Below are 13,382 nucleotides of genomic sequence, written 5' to 3'. Positions count from 1 at the left end.
AGCCAGGATGGTCTCGATCTCCTGACCTCGTGATCCGCCCGTCTCGGCCTCCCAAAGTGCTGGGATTACAGGTTTGAGCCACTGCGCCCGGCCCTATATATATATCTTGAGCACCAGCTGCAGGGAGCCTTCTGCCAGGTGCTGGGGTCCTACTGAGAGCAAAGTAAGCAGGATCAGTGCTTTCACAGAGCTGAGCTTTCATGAGGAAGAGCAGACAAATAAAAATAATTTCACATAATGCACTGGAAAGACAAAAACAGGCTGGTCAGATGGTGACTGAGGGGGAAGGACTTCAGACTGGGTGTGAGGGAGGCAACTTTGAGCAGATGACATTTGAGCTGTGACTAGGAGAAAAAAGGCCATCTGGGGAAGAGCATCCAAGCAGAGACCCTGAGCCTGGAACTCACGAGCAGAAAGGCTGGAACACAGTGAGTAAGCGGAGAGGTAGTCAGGACCCCACTAGTACCAGTACAAGAAAGTGTTAGAAAAACAGAATGAAGCCCAGGGCAGGATCCCCCGACTCCCATCCCCCACGTCCGTGGCCTTTCGGCAGGGGTGGGCCGCGGGGCGGGCGGGATCAGCGCAGGGCCCACCCCAGGGGCGGGGCCGGGGCGGGGCAGTACCTGGAGCCCCGGCCGGGGGCGGGGCTGCGGACGCTCCCCCTTCCTCCGGCTCCAGCCGGCGCAGGCAGCGGCGGCGGCAGCAGCAGGCGAGCCGCGGCCCGGCGAGGCCATGAAGGTGAAGAAGGGCGGCGGTGGGGCCGGGACGGGGGCGGAGCCCGTTCCCGGGCCCTCGGGCCCGAGCGTGGCCCCCATACCAGAGCCGCCGGTGGAATCTGAATCTGGGTCCGAGTCGGAGCCGGACGCAGGCCCAGGGCCCAGGCCGGGGCCGCTGCAGAGGAAGCAGCCGATCGGGCCGGAGGACGTGCTGGGGCTGCAGCGGATCACGGGTGGTGAGCACCCGCGAGGGAGCGCCTCCCGCTGGCGGGAAGGGCAGAGGGTGCGAGGGGCCCTCCCGGCGCACGGAGCCCCAGCCCCCGCCCCCTTTCCCGCCTCCCCTCCCCCACCGAGTCTCCCTCTCCTGTGTCCCCTACTCTCCCTTCTGCCACCAAGCCTGAGATCTCTGTGTACCCCCTTCCCTTGATCTCTCTCTCTGTGCGCTTTTCTTCTCCCTTTCAAGATTTATTCCTTCCTTTTCCGGGGGTCCGTCCCCTTTTCCCAGCGTGGAGGTGCGTGCGGCAGCAGCTGCAACTGTAGCCCTGCCTCTGTGGAGTCTTCAGAGCGCTTTGAGGCCCGCCCCTGCACTAATGAGGAGAGGGGCTGAGTGCAGCTTGTCCTCAGCCCCCACCCTGGAGGCTAGGTGGAGGCTGAGTTACTTGGGAGGCATTCAGACTCGTCATGTCTCCCCAACCATTAATACCCTCACCCTGATCCTCCAGGAATACTTGGGCCATTTTCTTCCCCAGGAAAGAAACTGAGCAGGCAGCTTCAGAGTGTTGACTGTGGTTCCTTCTCATGGGGAGTGGCTTAACGTCCCCCCAAGCCTGGACTAGCGCCTGTCCTATTCTAGGGGCTCTGTCATCAAGGGAGGCTTGGTCTCCACTGTGGTTAAGAGTTTCTGAGCTGGACTGCCTGGGCTGGAGTTCCAACTTTGCATATAATTGGCTGTGTGAACTTGGGCAAGTAACCTGACCTCTCAGCATGTCTTTTCATCTGTAAAATGGGGATAATGGTATCTATCTCGTAAGGTTATTGTGAAGATAAGTCCTCTGATTCTGTACAGTGCCTGGCATCTATGCATGCTGTGTACATTGGGCTCTTTGATCAGTAGTATTTTGGGCCCTACAGGGCTGCTCATGGCTGCTGCCTGGGGTCAAACAACTTGGCTTTCAGGGCAGGGGAGGGGGTCATCATAGGCAGGGAACGAGGGCTAGGAAACCTCATAGCAGAGGCCTTGGCTGAGCCTCAAAGGATGAAGAGACAGTGGCTCTCCACCTTGGCCACATTCACCAGCAACCTGCCCTGGCCCCCTTTGTGAGAATAATTGTTGGGGGGCCTCTCTGTGGGTATGGGGTGCATATATTGGAGTGGACCTGAGCCCTAGAGCTTCCAAAGCAGCTGAACACAGGGCTCCCAGACAGAGCTGTGGAGGGGAGGCAGCCTCGAGCCTGTGTTCCTGGGTCCCTGGGGGCCAACTCCTCTATCCTTACTGAGTTAGGCAGCAGCCATTCTTGGCTGGGCCCCCAGAGTACTGAGCTCCCTTGCCCAAGCAGGCGTCGATGGAGGGAGGGAGGCTGGACCAGGCTGATGTTGAAGCCAGTTGGGCTACAATTTGCAACAGCAGCATTTAGGATTCAGCTTAGCTCTGGGGCAGAACTGTCTCAGAGGAAGTCCAGAGGTCGGATTGAGCCCTGAGTAACTTGGGGGGTTGATTTTGCAAGTAGAGGGAGCTTCCAGCTCATGTACCACCATTTGTCTCCTAATTTGGAGGCAATTCATAGCCCTTAGAGATGGGGAATCTGTGGAGGGTGAGTAGAGGAAAGGGCTTCATGGGAACCCCTTCCTGTGCAGGAGTTGAGAACAGAGTTCCAGGGATTTCCACCCTGGCACCTCTTGCTGGTCTCTTCTGACCCTAATCACGCAGGTCCGAGGTTTGCTGTTCCCAGATTACTGGGCCCTGAATCCAGCTTAGGAAGCTATTTGTGGCTGAGTGGAATAGAGCAGTTGTGTTCTGAGCCCTTGGCCACTCTGCTCCTTATTCTGACCTGACCCTGGGTCCCAGGCCTCATCCTTTCTAGAAGGGAAGGAGTGGCCATGGTGTTCTGAGCCATAGACATCCCTGTTCCTCACTTCTTCTAAGGACGGAGAGGTTGATAGATTGAGTTTGCAGTAGAAGAGACTGAGGTCAGACTGCAGAAAGTTGTTCCCAAATGAGAGAGGCTCCAAAAGTTGGAGAATGGGAGAAGAGAAGGCCTTACAGGGATCTGGGAGTTGGGCACTGGGATCCTGCTCCCCACTCTGCCACTCTATTCCCTATGCTCTGTACCTTCTTTCTATGTCTTTATACTGGTGCTTACTTTCTGTGAAAATAGGGTGAATGGCGTGAGATAGGGGTTGCCCACTTCCAATCTCTCCCCACCCCACACGTGGGCTGTAGTAGACTCTTCCCCAAGCTGTATAAAGTCCATGCCGGGCCCCAGGTACCAGACGGCTGCCAGGAGGGCTTCCTGGAGGGGACTGTGTCAGGCTTGGGGAAGAAGCAGGCCTGGGGAAGAGAAAATGACTTTATATTCACTTCCTCTTCCTGCCCCAGAGGAATAGGTGGTCCAGGGGCCTGGAGGGTGATTTCCAGGCCTCTGTGGGCCACCAGGGGAGGATGTGATGCTGTGTAGGCTGACAGCATCAGAGTCCCTCCCTGCACCTCTCAGCTATCTTTGTTGCCAGGGTCTCCCTGAACACTTGAAGTTGCTGCTGCAAGAGCTGTGAGGGTTAGATCGGGCCCTGTAGGTCCCTGAGCTTCCTCAGGCTGGGCCTCCCACTGTTCTTGGTTCCCCTTGTGGGCCCGAGGACTCCCTTTAGCCCTTCCACACCCGCTGCTGCACCTGCCACACTCGCTTCCTGGCCTAGCCTGTGTTCTTCTCTATAGGGGTCCGGGACTACTTTCTCCATGGTGGTGGCTCAGAGCCAGGGCTGCCTAAATGACCTCTAAGGGGGTTCCCTCTGCTTGCTAAGACTTCCTCCCATTTGGAGATCAACAAAGGATAAGAGCAAAGTTGGCCTCCTCCCCCTGCCATATCCCAGGCTCTGGGCTTGAGTCAGCAGAGCTTTGGTTAAGCTGCTTAAGGGAGCTGGGCTGGTGTAAGCTTCTTACTGAGAGGAGGGGGTTGGGAGGGGAGGAGGAACAGGGAAGGGGTTGTTCACCTGCTCCAGCACCACCCATATCAGGGAAAGTCCCCTCAACATCAGCCTCACCTGATACATCTAGATGTCATGCCAGGGGCAGCTGTGGGGCGAGGGTAGGAGTATCCTCCAGAGAAGGACTGTGACTCTCCCAAGACAGAGCTGTGTGGCCCCCTTTACAGTGTGGTTCTCAAAGGCAGGGTAACAGAGAAGTTGATAGATTGAGTTTGCAGTAGAAGAGACAGGTCAGACTGCAGGAAGTTGTTCCCATATGAGAGGAGAGGCTCCCACCATGCTGGAGACCCAATTCTCCCAAAGTCACCTAGCCAGCCTTGGCAGAGCAGAGGCCAGAATGAGGACCCTCAACTCCAGGGTGGGAGGGAGAGCGTCCGGGAGGTGGCCTTGTCCTCTACCCTTCTCTGCCCTTCCCTTCCCTGGCCCCCAGAGGCCACCAGGATGGCACGCCTTATCCCCTGTTAGATCCCCATGGTGGAGTTATGTCTCTTCCACACTGGGGGTGTACCCCAAGGGCAGGGGTTCAGGTCCCTCTTTCCAGAGGGTAGTGATCCCAGGGATGAGAAGATGGTAGCTACTCTGGGGTCCCACACAAGCTGACCTGGCAGCAGGGGCTTTGGGGCCCCTTCCTTGCTCAGCTGCCTGTCTCCCGTAGACTACCTGTGCTCCCCCGAGGAGAATATCTACAAGATCGACTTCGTCAGGTTTAAGATTCGGGACATGGACTCAGGCACTGTCCTCTTTGAAATCAAGAAGCCCCCAGCCTCAGGTGAGTGGGCTGGGTGGGCCATTGATGGCGAGGCAGATATGAGCTGCAGAGTGGGCTGCCCAGGGACTCCTTGGGCCACAGAGGAGTCCACAGAGCTGGGGCTTGGACCCCAGCATTCTCAGGAGTCTGCAGGCAGGGGAGCCCTTTCTTTTCCTTCCCATATGTTTCTGAGGCTGGACATCTTGTGAGGTCAGCCCTGCCCCTTCGGTCTCTGCCAGCCTGCCCTCTGCAGGGCTCTCTGGGAACTGCAGTCCTATGGGTCCCAGGCCTCAGCATCCTGTGGCCCCGGAACCACAGTGGCAATTGGGAACCTGCAGATCTAGAACCGCTAGGTGGCACTATCTGGCCAATGGTCTGAACCCTCAATGTGCCCCAGAATTTCTTGGGGAGTTTTTAAAAAATCAGATAGATAGGGGCCCAGGGGTGGAACCCTGGGTGGACAAGGGCCCAGCCTGAAGCCCACTGAGCCCCAGTTGGGGTACATTGCAGAGCGGTTGCCCATCAACCGGCGGGACCTGGACCCCAATGCTGGGCGCTTTGTCCGCTACCAGTTCACACCTGCCTTCCTCCGCCTGAGGCAGGTGGGAGCCACGTGAGTCGCTGGGCTGGGGGCGGTGGTGGGGGTGAGGGAGAGGGTGTGAGGGGGCCCTTCTCAGCCTCTTGTAGGGGTGGCCTGTCCTGAGCCTGGCTGGCTAGCTGACTTCAAGGACAGACTCAGCCCTGCCTCCTTCCCTTGCTCAGGGTGGAGTTCACAGTGGGAGACAAGCCTGTCAACAACTTCCGCATGATCGAGAGGCACTACTTCCGCAACCAGCTACTCAAAAGCTTCGACTTCCACTTTGGCTTCTGCATCCCCAGCAGCAAGAACACCTGCGAGCACATCTACGACTTCCCCCCTCTCTCCGAGGAGCTGAGTGCGTGGGCAGGGCCTTCTAGGAGTGGGGAAGTGGGGGGCGTGTAGAGACTGAGCTGTGGGAGGGAGGGGGACTTGTGGGTCTGACCCCATTTCTCCCCACCCTGGGGCTCTTCTGTGTCTGCCACCATTCCCATATCATCTGTAGAGAAAGAGGCCGCGGATATCTCAGGTTGTTTGGCTGTCCCTGTACCCCAGTTCTGAAGCCTCTGCAGTGGCCGGACTCAGGCTCCTGACCTTTGCCCGGCCTGGTGGGCCTCTCTTGCAGTCAGCGAGATGATCCGTCACCCGTATGAGACCCAGTCTGACAGCTTCTACTTCGTGGATGACCGGCTGGTGATGCACAATAAAGCAGACTATTCCTACAGTGGGACGCCCTGACCCCATGGCTGCTCTGACCCCAGGAGGCTCCGGTTCTGGGCTCGGAGCTGTGACCTCCCCAACACTCACCCCTCAACCCCAAGTCCTCTGCTTGGGGAGTGCTCCAGGAGCCCCGGACCCTGAGTCAATGTTGGGAGGAAGGGTACCTGGTGTCCCCAGTCAAGCCGGTGAAGCCCATGGGGCTGCTACATGGGGTGGGGTCGTAGGGAGGCTGTTTGCCTCCATGTCTAGGAAGGCCTGTGAGAGGAGCAGTTGGGACTTCCGGACAACTTAGCTGGGCCCTACTTGGACCCAAGTTTCAGAATAGTGTTCCCCTATCAAGGCTGTGACTAGATCAGGCAGGGATCCATTCCCTGTCCCCTGCCCGCTACCTTCAGGCCATTTAGAGTTGTAAATTTACAAAGATCCACGGTGGGCTCCAGCTGCCAAGCCACCCAAGGGAGTCTGGGCCCTAGGCCCAGCCCCATCTCTCCCCATGAGGGGCCAAGACACTGCCTAAGGTGTGGGAGGGACTGGCTGAGATTGCAGCCCATGGTAGGAGCTGGACCAACTGTATATAGTTTTCAATAAACTTTTTCCTTTTCTGTTCTCTGGTGTGGCCAGCCTGTGTGTATGGGCAAAGAAGGGAGCGGGGATAGGCAGGAATGTGCTTAAGGCAGTAAAAATTTCTCCTACCTCTCACCTTCCAGTGCACTCTCACCCCTTAGTCTTCCTGTCCCGTGATTCTCTGTACCCTGACACCATCTAGAGTCAGCATTTAGAACATGATGGAGCTGGAGAGGATCTTTCTTGTGATGAAGGAGACCCAGACCCTGAGAGGGGAAGCTCTTGGCCCAAAGTCAGAGCTAACCCTGGCAGAACAGAGGCTGAAACAAAGACCCTGAACTCCAGGGTGCGAGGGACCCTGGGTTGTGCTTTTAGCCCTCATCATAGAAGGTGGCAGGGCTTTGGCTAAGGCCTGGAGCCATCTCCTTGCCCTCAGCTGCCTTGGGGAGCCCCCATGCCTGGGCAGCCCTGCACATAACACTGCCCTCAGCCTCCACCCCCATCCCAGACTCAGAGGAGGGGGCTGCTTAATGGAGGAGATTCAGAAACAGGTGGGCAGAGAGCACACCCTACAGTTTCAGGCCCTCCTTCAGATAGGCCCAGAGCCGACGCACCCTCTGGGCTGAGGAGCTCTGGCCCTAGGAGGCCCAGAAGTGCTGGAATTCAGCTTGATTTTGTGAAGCCCTTGCTGGGGGCAGGAGATGGAGCTAGGATCTGCACTGAATTCTGGGAATTCTGAAATGAGTGAGACACAAGGAACACATACTCATCCCTAGGGGATAAAAAAGGACGGACATGGAGAGGAAGAATCAGAGTCATTCTGTATGGAGGGTTCTGGGGAGGATTTTTATAGGAGGTGGCACTGGAGCAGGTGCTTGTGATGGGAATTGATGGGGAAGAGCGCTTAGGCACAGGGAACAGCATAAGCAAAGGCTCAGAGGCAAGATTTGTCAGGTGTGTTTGTTTGTTTATTTGAGATGGGGTCTCCCTATGCTGCTCCCTATGCTGCTCAAACTCCTAGGCTCAAGGGATTCTCCTGCCTTGGCCTCCCAAAGTGCTAGGATCATGGGCATAAGCCTAGGTGTGTTCAAGAGTCAATATGATATGAAAGGAAGACAGATCAGCAGAGTCTTAGGAGCAGGGCTTCCGAGAAGTGGGGAGCCCCTGAGGAGGATTAAGTGGGCATGACATGGTCAAATTATCTCTGGCTGCTGAGTGAAGGGCAGATTGGAAATAATGAGACTGACAATAGTAGCCAAGATTTACTGAGGGCCAGGCTCAGTGCTCTGCATGTATTAACTCATAAACATGGTCATTTCTGAGGAAGGCACTCTTATGATGCCCATTTTACAGAAAATGTAGGTCCAGAGAGGTTAATGTACCCAGCCAACATTGCACAGTTATGAAGTGGCAGAGCCAGGACTTGAATTCAGGCAGTCTGGCTCCATGCACTACCACACTAAAGGCAGGGGGCAGTGAGGATGAGGAGGGTGCTGCAGGAGTCTGGTGAGAGAGAAAGAGAACCTGAATTAGGCCAGTATCCTCAAAGATGGAAAGAAGCAGATGAAACTTACATTTTTAAGAGATGAAATCCTCAGGTGTGGTGGCTGATTGGATGAGTGGGTTGGAGAGAGGGAGGAGGCAAGGCTGACTGCCTGGTATGTGGCCTGGGTGCTGAGGTGGCTAGGGGTGCCATCTCTGGGCTTAGGAATGCAGGTTGGATCAGGGTGGATGCTAGCAGGAGAGGGTGACTTCAGACTGGGACATGCTGTGGCATGGAGGAAATTACCAGAAAACAGTAAAGGCGGGCCCTAAGACCAGGAGGCGAATAAGGGCTGGAGGTGGTGATTGTTGAGGCCATCGGCCACAAGATGATTGCTGAAGCTATGATGGTGGCTGAGATCATGGGGTCCTCCACTGACACTCTTGGTATTTAGGAATGCCAAATGTCCTGCAATTACTGGAACTCTCCCAAACAATGCTATTATAATACGAATCCCCATCCCCCAATTGAGGGTGCCTGAATGAGAATGTATCACTTTAGGGAAGGCTGGTGTTTGAGAGCAGGGCGGAAAGAAATGAACCACCGGAGACAGAAGGAGTGAGCCTCCAGGGAGGTGGGAGCAGAACCATGTTTTGGAGGAAAATTTCATCACAAAGCAAGTGGTCAGGAACTATCAGTTGCCACAAAGGTAAAGAAGGAGAATGAGGGCCGGGCGCGGTGGCTCAAGCCTGTAATCCCAGCACTTTGGGAGGCCGAGGCGGGTGGATCACGAGGTCAGGAGATCGAGACCATCCTGGCTAACATGGTGAAACCCCGTCTCTACTAAAAATACAAAAAACTAGCCGGGCGTGGTGGCGGGCGCCTGTAGTCCCAGCTACTCGGAGGCTGAGGCGGGAGAATGGTGTGAGCCCGGGAGGTGGAGCTTGCAGTGAGCCGAGATCGCGCCACTGCACTCCAGCCTGGGCGACAGAGCGAGACTCCGTCTCAAAAAAAAAAAAAGAAGGAGAATGAGGACAAGAATGTGGAGGGGAGGGATTTGTTTGCAGATGAGGCTGCATAGGTATGAAAGAAAGTACAGTATAGGGGTGGTTTTGCTGTTGTAGTTTATGGGGTTACAAGTCTGCGGAGAAGCTATAGCAAGGAAGAGGACCTTTTCCCAACACCCTGATGATAGTTCTACTCACTGCAGCTGCCAAGTAGAACTGGGTTGAGGTTCTAGATTGGGCCTGCTGCACTTCCACCTTCAGAGAGAGAGGAGGGTCCCTATTCTGAGGTTATCATCTCTGAAGCAGGCACCCAGTTGACACTCACCTTGAAAAGAGGCCTGTGTTCCTCAGGCTTGGAGGAGTCTAGGCTGGGAAAAGCCTTGGTCCCATGCCTTCTTTTAAGGCTTCATGCCTCTGGCACTAGTCCTATTGCAAATGGTACATCTTGCTGCATTTAGTTCCTGGCACTGTCCCTAGGAACCTTGAGGCTGCCTGGGAGGAAGACAGGGTGGAGGTGGGGCTAGTCTTGGCTCTGATGTTGATGAGTTGTTGACCTTGAAGGGGCAATTCCCTTTTGTCTCTGAAATGGGCCAGTCATTTTTGCTTTGACTTTTTTTTTTTTTTTTTTTTTTTTGAGACAGAGTTCTGCTCTGTCACCCAGGCTGGAGTGCAGTGGTGCAATCTCAGCTCACTGCAAGCTCTGCCTCCCGGGTTCACACCATTCTCCTGCCTCAGCCTCCCAAGTAGCTGGGACTACAGGCGCCCGCCACCACGCCCAGCTGATTTTTTGTATTTTTAGTAGAGACGGGGTTTCACCATGTTCGCCAGGATGGTCTCTGAAATGGGCCAGTCATTTTTGCTTTGACCCTTTTTTGTTTTTTTTTTTTTTTTTTGAGGAGTCATGCTCTGTCGCCCAGGGTGGAGTGCAATGACATGATCTCGGCTCACTGCAACCTCTGCCTCTCGGTTTCAAGTGATTCTTCTGCCCCAGCCTCCCAAGTAGCTGGGATTACAGGCACCCGCCATCATGCCCAGCTAATTTTTGTATTGTTTTAGAGACAGGGTTTCACCATATTGGCCAGGCTGGTCTTGAACTCCTGACCTAGGTGATCCGCCCGCCTCAGCCTCTTAAAGTGCTGGGATTACAGGCCTGAGCCACCGCGCCTGGCCTGCTTTGACTCTTTAGGGGTGTCATGAGGATCCCGCCCCTGGGTAGAGCAGGAAAGCCCAAGAACTACAGGGAAACCCACAGCTCATGCCCTGGGCTGGCCTGCAAGGTGCTCACTGGGACTGCCAAACCAGTGGTTAAAATATTGAGATCTGGCCGGGCGCGGTGGCTCACGCCTGTAATCCCAGCACTTTGGGAGGCCGAGGCAGGCGGATCACGAGGTCAGAAGATCGAGAGCACGGTGAAATCCTGTCTCTACTAAAAATACAAAAAATTAGCTGGGCGGGATAGTGGGCTCCTGTAGTCCCAGCTACTCGGGAGGCTGAGGCAGGAGAATGGTATGAACCCGGGAGACGGAGCTTGCAGTGAGCTGAGATCATGCCACTGCACTCCAGCCTGGGTGACAGAGCGAGACTCCGTCTCAAAAAAAAAAAAAAAAAACCAAAAACCTGAGATCTTCCCTTCCAGCTGTTAAAGAGCTGCTGTCCCAGGCTGCCCTAGCTGGGCCACTCCCCTAAGAGTCACCCTCCACTTCCCCACCATCTGGCAACTAAAGCAAGGACACTACCCTTCTTTTTTTTGAGTCAGGATCTCATTCTGTTGTCCAGGTTGGAGTCCAGTGGCACAATCATGGCTCACTGCAGCCTCAAACTCCTGGGCCCAAGCAACCCTCCTACCTCATCTCCCAAGTAGCTGAGACTACAGAAGCTACATGTGCCACCACACCTAGCTAATTTTTTGTAGAGATAGGGTTTTGCCATGTTGCCCAGGCTGGTCTCGAACTCCTGGGCTCAAGCAATCCTCCCGCCTTTGCCTCTCAAGGTGCTGGGATTATAGACCCAGCCCCTTGCTTTACTTTTCTATGTGCCACAGACTCTCTTGTCAGTCTGCTACAGCCTATGGACAATAAAAGGATTTTTGGAACATAAAATACATTGTTATCCTATTTATTTATTTATTTATTTATTTATTGGGACGGAGTCTCGCTCTGTCACCAGGCTGGACTACAGTGGCACAATCTTGGCTCACTGCAACCTCCTCCTCCCAGGTTCAAGTGATTCTCCTGCTTCAGCCCCCCGAGTAGCTGGGACTACAGGTGCACGCCACCATGCCCAGCTAATTTTTGTATTTTTAGTAGAGACGGGGTTTCACCATGCTGGCCAGGATGGCCTCAATCTCTTGACCTTGTGATCCTCCTGCCTCAGCCTCCCAAAGTGCTGGGATTACAGACGTGAGCCACCGTGCCAGGCCTATCCTATTTATTTTATGTATTAAAAACTATATACAATTGGCTATGGGTTCTGCATCTGTGAATTCAGCCAACTGTGCATCAAAAATGTCTGTACTGAATATGCGTAGACCTTTGTCTTGTCATTAGTCCTTAAATAATACAGTATAACAACGATTGACATAGCATTTACATTGTATTAGGTATTATAAGTAATCTAGAGATGATTTAGAGAATATGGGAGGATGTGTGTAGGTTATATGCAAATACTCCACCATTTTATATCAGGGACTTACTTGCACATTCATGGATTTTTGGAATTTGTGAGAGGTCCTGGAACCACTGTGAGATGACTGTGTGTGTGTGCGTGTATCTACAATCATGCACTAGATATCGATGTGTCTGTCATGGCAGGCTGCATATATGTCGGTGGTCACATAAGATTATAATACTCTGTGTGTGTATATATATATATATGTTTTTTGAGACAGAGTCTTACTTTGTCTCTCAGGCTGGAGTGCAGTGGTGTGATCTTGGCTCACTGCAACCTCTGCCTCCTAGATTCAAGAGATTCTCCTGTCTCAGCCTTCTGAGTAGCTGGGATTACAGGCGTGTGCCACCACACCCAGCTAATTTTTTGTATTTTTAGTAGAGATGGGGATTCGCCATGTTGGTCAGGCTGGTCTCGAACTCCTGACCTCAAGTGATGCGCCCGCCTTGACCTCACAAAGTCTTGGGATTACAGGTGTGATCCACTGTGCCCAGCCAATACTGCATTTTTTACTGTACCTTTTCTATGTGTTGTAGAAACACACATAGGCATTGTGTTACAACTGCCTACAGTATTCAGCACACTCCTATGCCATACAGGTTTCTAGCCTCGGAGCAATAGGCTATCCCATAGAGCCTAGGTTTGCAGCAGCCTCTACCATCTAGGTTCGTGGGAGTAAACTCTATGATGTTTGCACAATGACAAAATTGCCTAAGGACACATTTCTCAGAACGTATGTCTGTTGTTAAGCGACAGATTACTGTATGTGTGTGTATATGTGTGTGCATGTGTATGTATTTGTACATTTTTTGTACTATCTATAATACAATTACAAAATACCTGTGATTTCTAATGACAAAGTCACAGGTATTGCCAATGCTAGTGTGATTTGTTGCTGACATTCATAATGGAGGGAAATGCTAGATTTCAGGTAAGGATGAGAGAAAATGAAGTTGTAACTTTTTCATGCAAGTTCCTGGACCTGGGAATTCTAATCCATTTGAGATCTCTCACGTTTAGAATCCCTGAGCAAAAGGATTAATTCCCTCCAAATAGCTGACTCGAAGCCCCTGCATCCATTCAGAGAAGTTGTTGCTCACCCTGGCCAGGTGTGGTGGCTCATGCCTGTAACTCTAGCACTTAGTGAGGCCAGGGAGGGGGTGTTGCTTGAGCCTGGGAGTTTAAGACCAGCCTGGGCAACATAGTGAGACCCTACGTCTACAAAAACTACAAACGTTAGGTGGGTGCAGTGGCCCACGCCTGTAATCCCAGCACCTAACAGAGGCTGGGGTGTGAGGATCACTTGAGCTCAGGAGTTCAAAACTAGCCTGGGTAACATGGCGAGACCCCATATCTACTTGGAAAAATAAAATTAAAAAGATGGTTGCTCATTCTAATAATGGTTAAATGCTTGGTGTGGGGTGGCCAGCAGGGGGCAGCATATGAGCGGGAGCGCGGGGCTCATTTCAGGGTGGAACTAAGGCCCAGTTAAAGTCTGAGGGCCTGGTTACACTCTCTCTCTCTCTCTCTCTCTCTCTCTCACTCACTCACACACAAAACTAGACCCAAGTCCTACCTGCTTGCTACCTGTCTTCTTGCATTAGGGGCCGGTTCACACACAGGTGTGCTGAATGGGCCCACTGGACAGAGATTTGACAGAGGGCCCCCCTGGAGGAGATGGCCTAGCCTGGGATATAAGGTA

The 13,382-nt window shown here is 53.6% G+C and overlaps 1 protein-coding gene across 2 annotated transcripts; it reads left to right on the top strand.

Annotated features, from left to right (window-relative positions):
* The first annotated feature begins 629 nt into the window (after positions 1 to 629).
* On the top strand, positions 630 to 6,566 carry UNC119 (unc-119 lipid binding chaperone). 2 transcript variants are annotated; one of them, XM_003912516.2, is made up of 5 exons: positions 630 to 952; positions 4,570 to 4,683; positions 5,173 to 5,275; positions 5,425 to 5,597; positions 5,865 to 6,566. In XM_003912516.2, the coding sequence occupies exons 1-5, from the start codon at positions 733 to 735 to the stop codon at positions 5,975 to 5,977; spliced, it is 723 nt and encodes a 240-aa protein (XP_003912565.1). In that variant the 5' UTR covers positions 630 to 732; the 3' UTR covers positions 5,978 to 6,566. The 2 variants fall into 2 exon arrangements, with proteins under 2 accessions (XP_003912565.1, XP_009188211.1); XM_009189947.1 differs by having other exon boundaries at positions 637 to 952; positions 5,869 to 6,566.
* The last annotated feature ends 6,816 nt before the right edge of the window (positions 6,567 to 13,382 follow it).

The sequence above is a fragment of the Papio anubis genome, chromosome 17 (genome assembly GCF_008728515.1).
Source record: "Papio anubis isolate 15944 chromosome 17, Panubis1.0, whole genome shotgun sequence".
Lineage (NCBI taxonomy): Eukaryota > Metazoa > Chordata > Mammalia > Primates > Cercopithecidae > Papio > Papio anubis.
The sequence above is the reverse complement of the archived record's forward strand: the minus strand, read 5'-3'. Positions and strand labels throughout refer to the sequence as shown.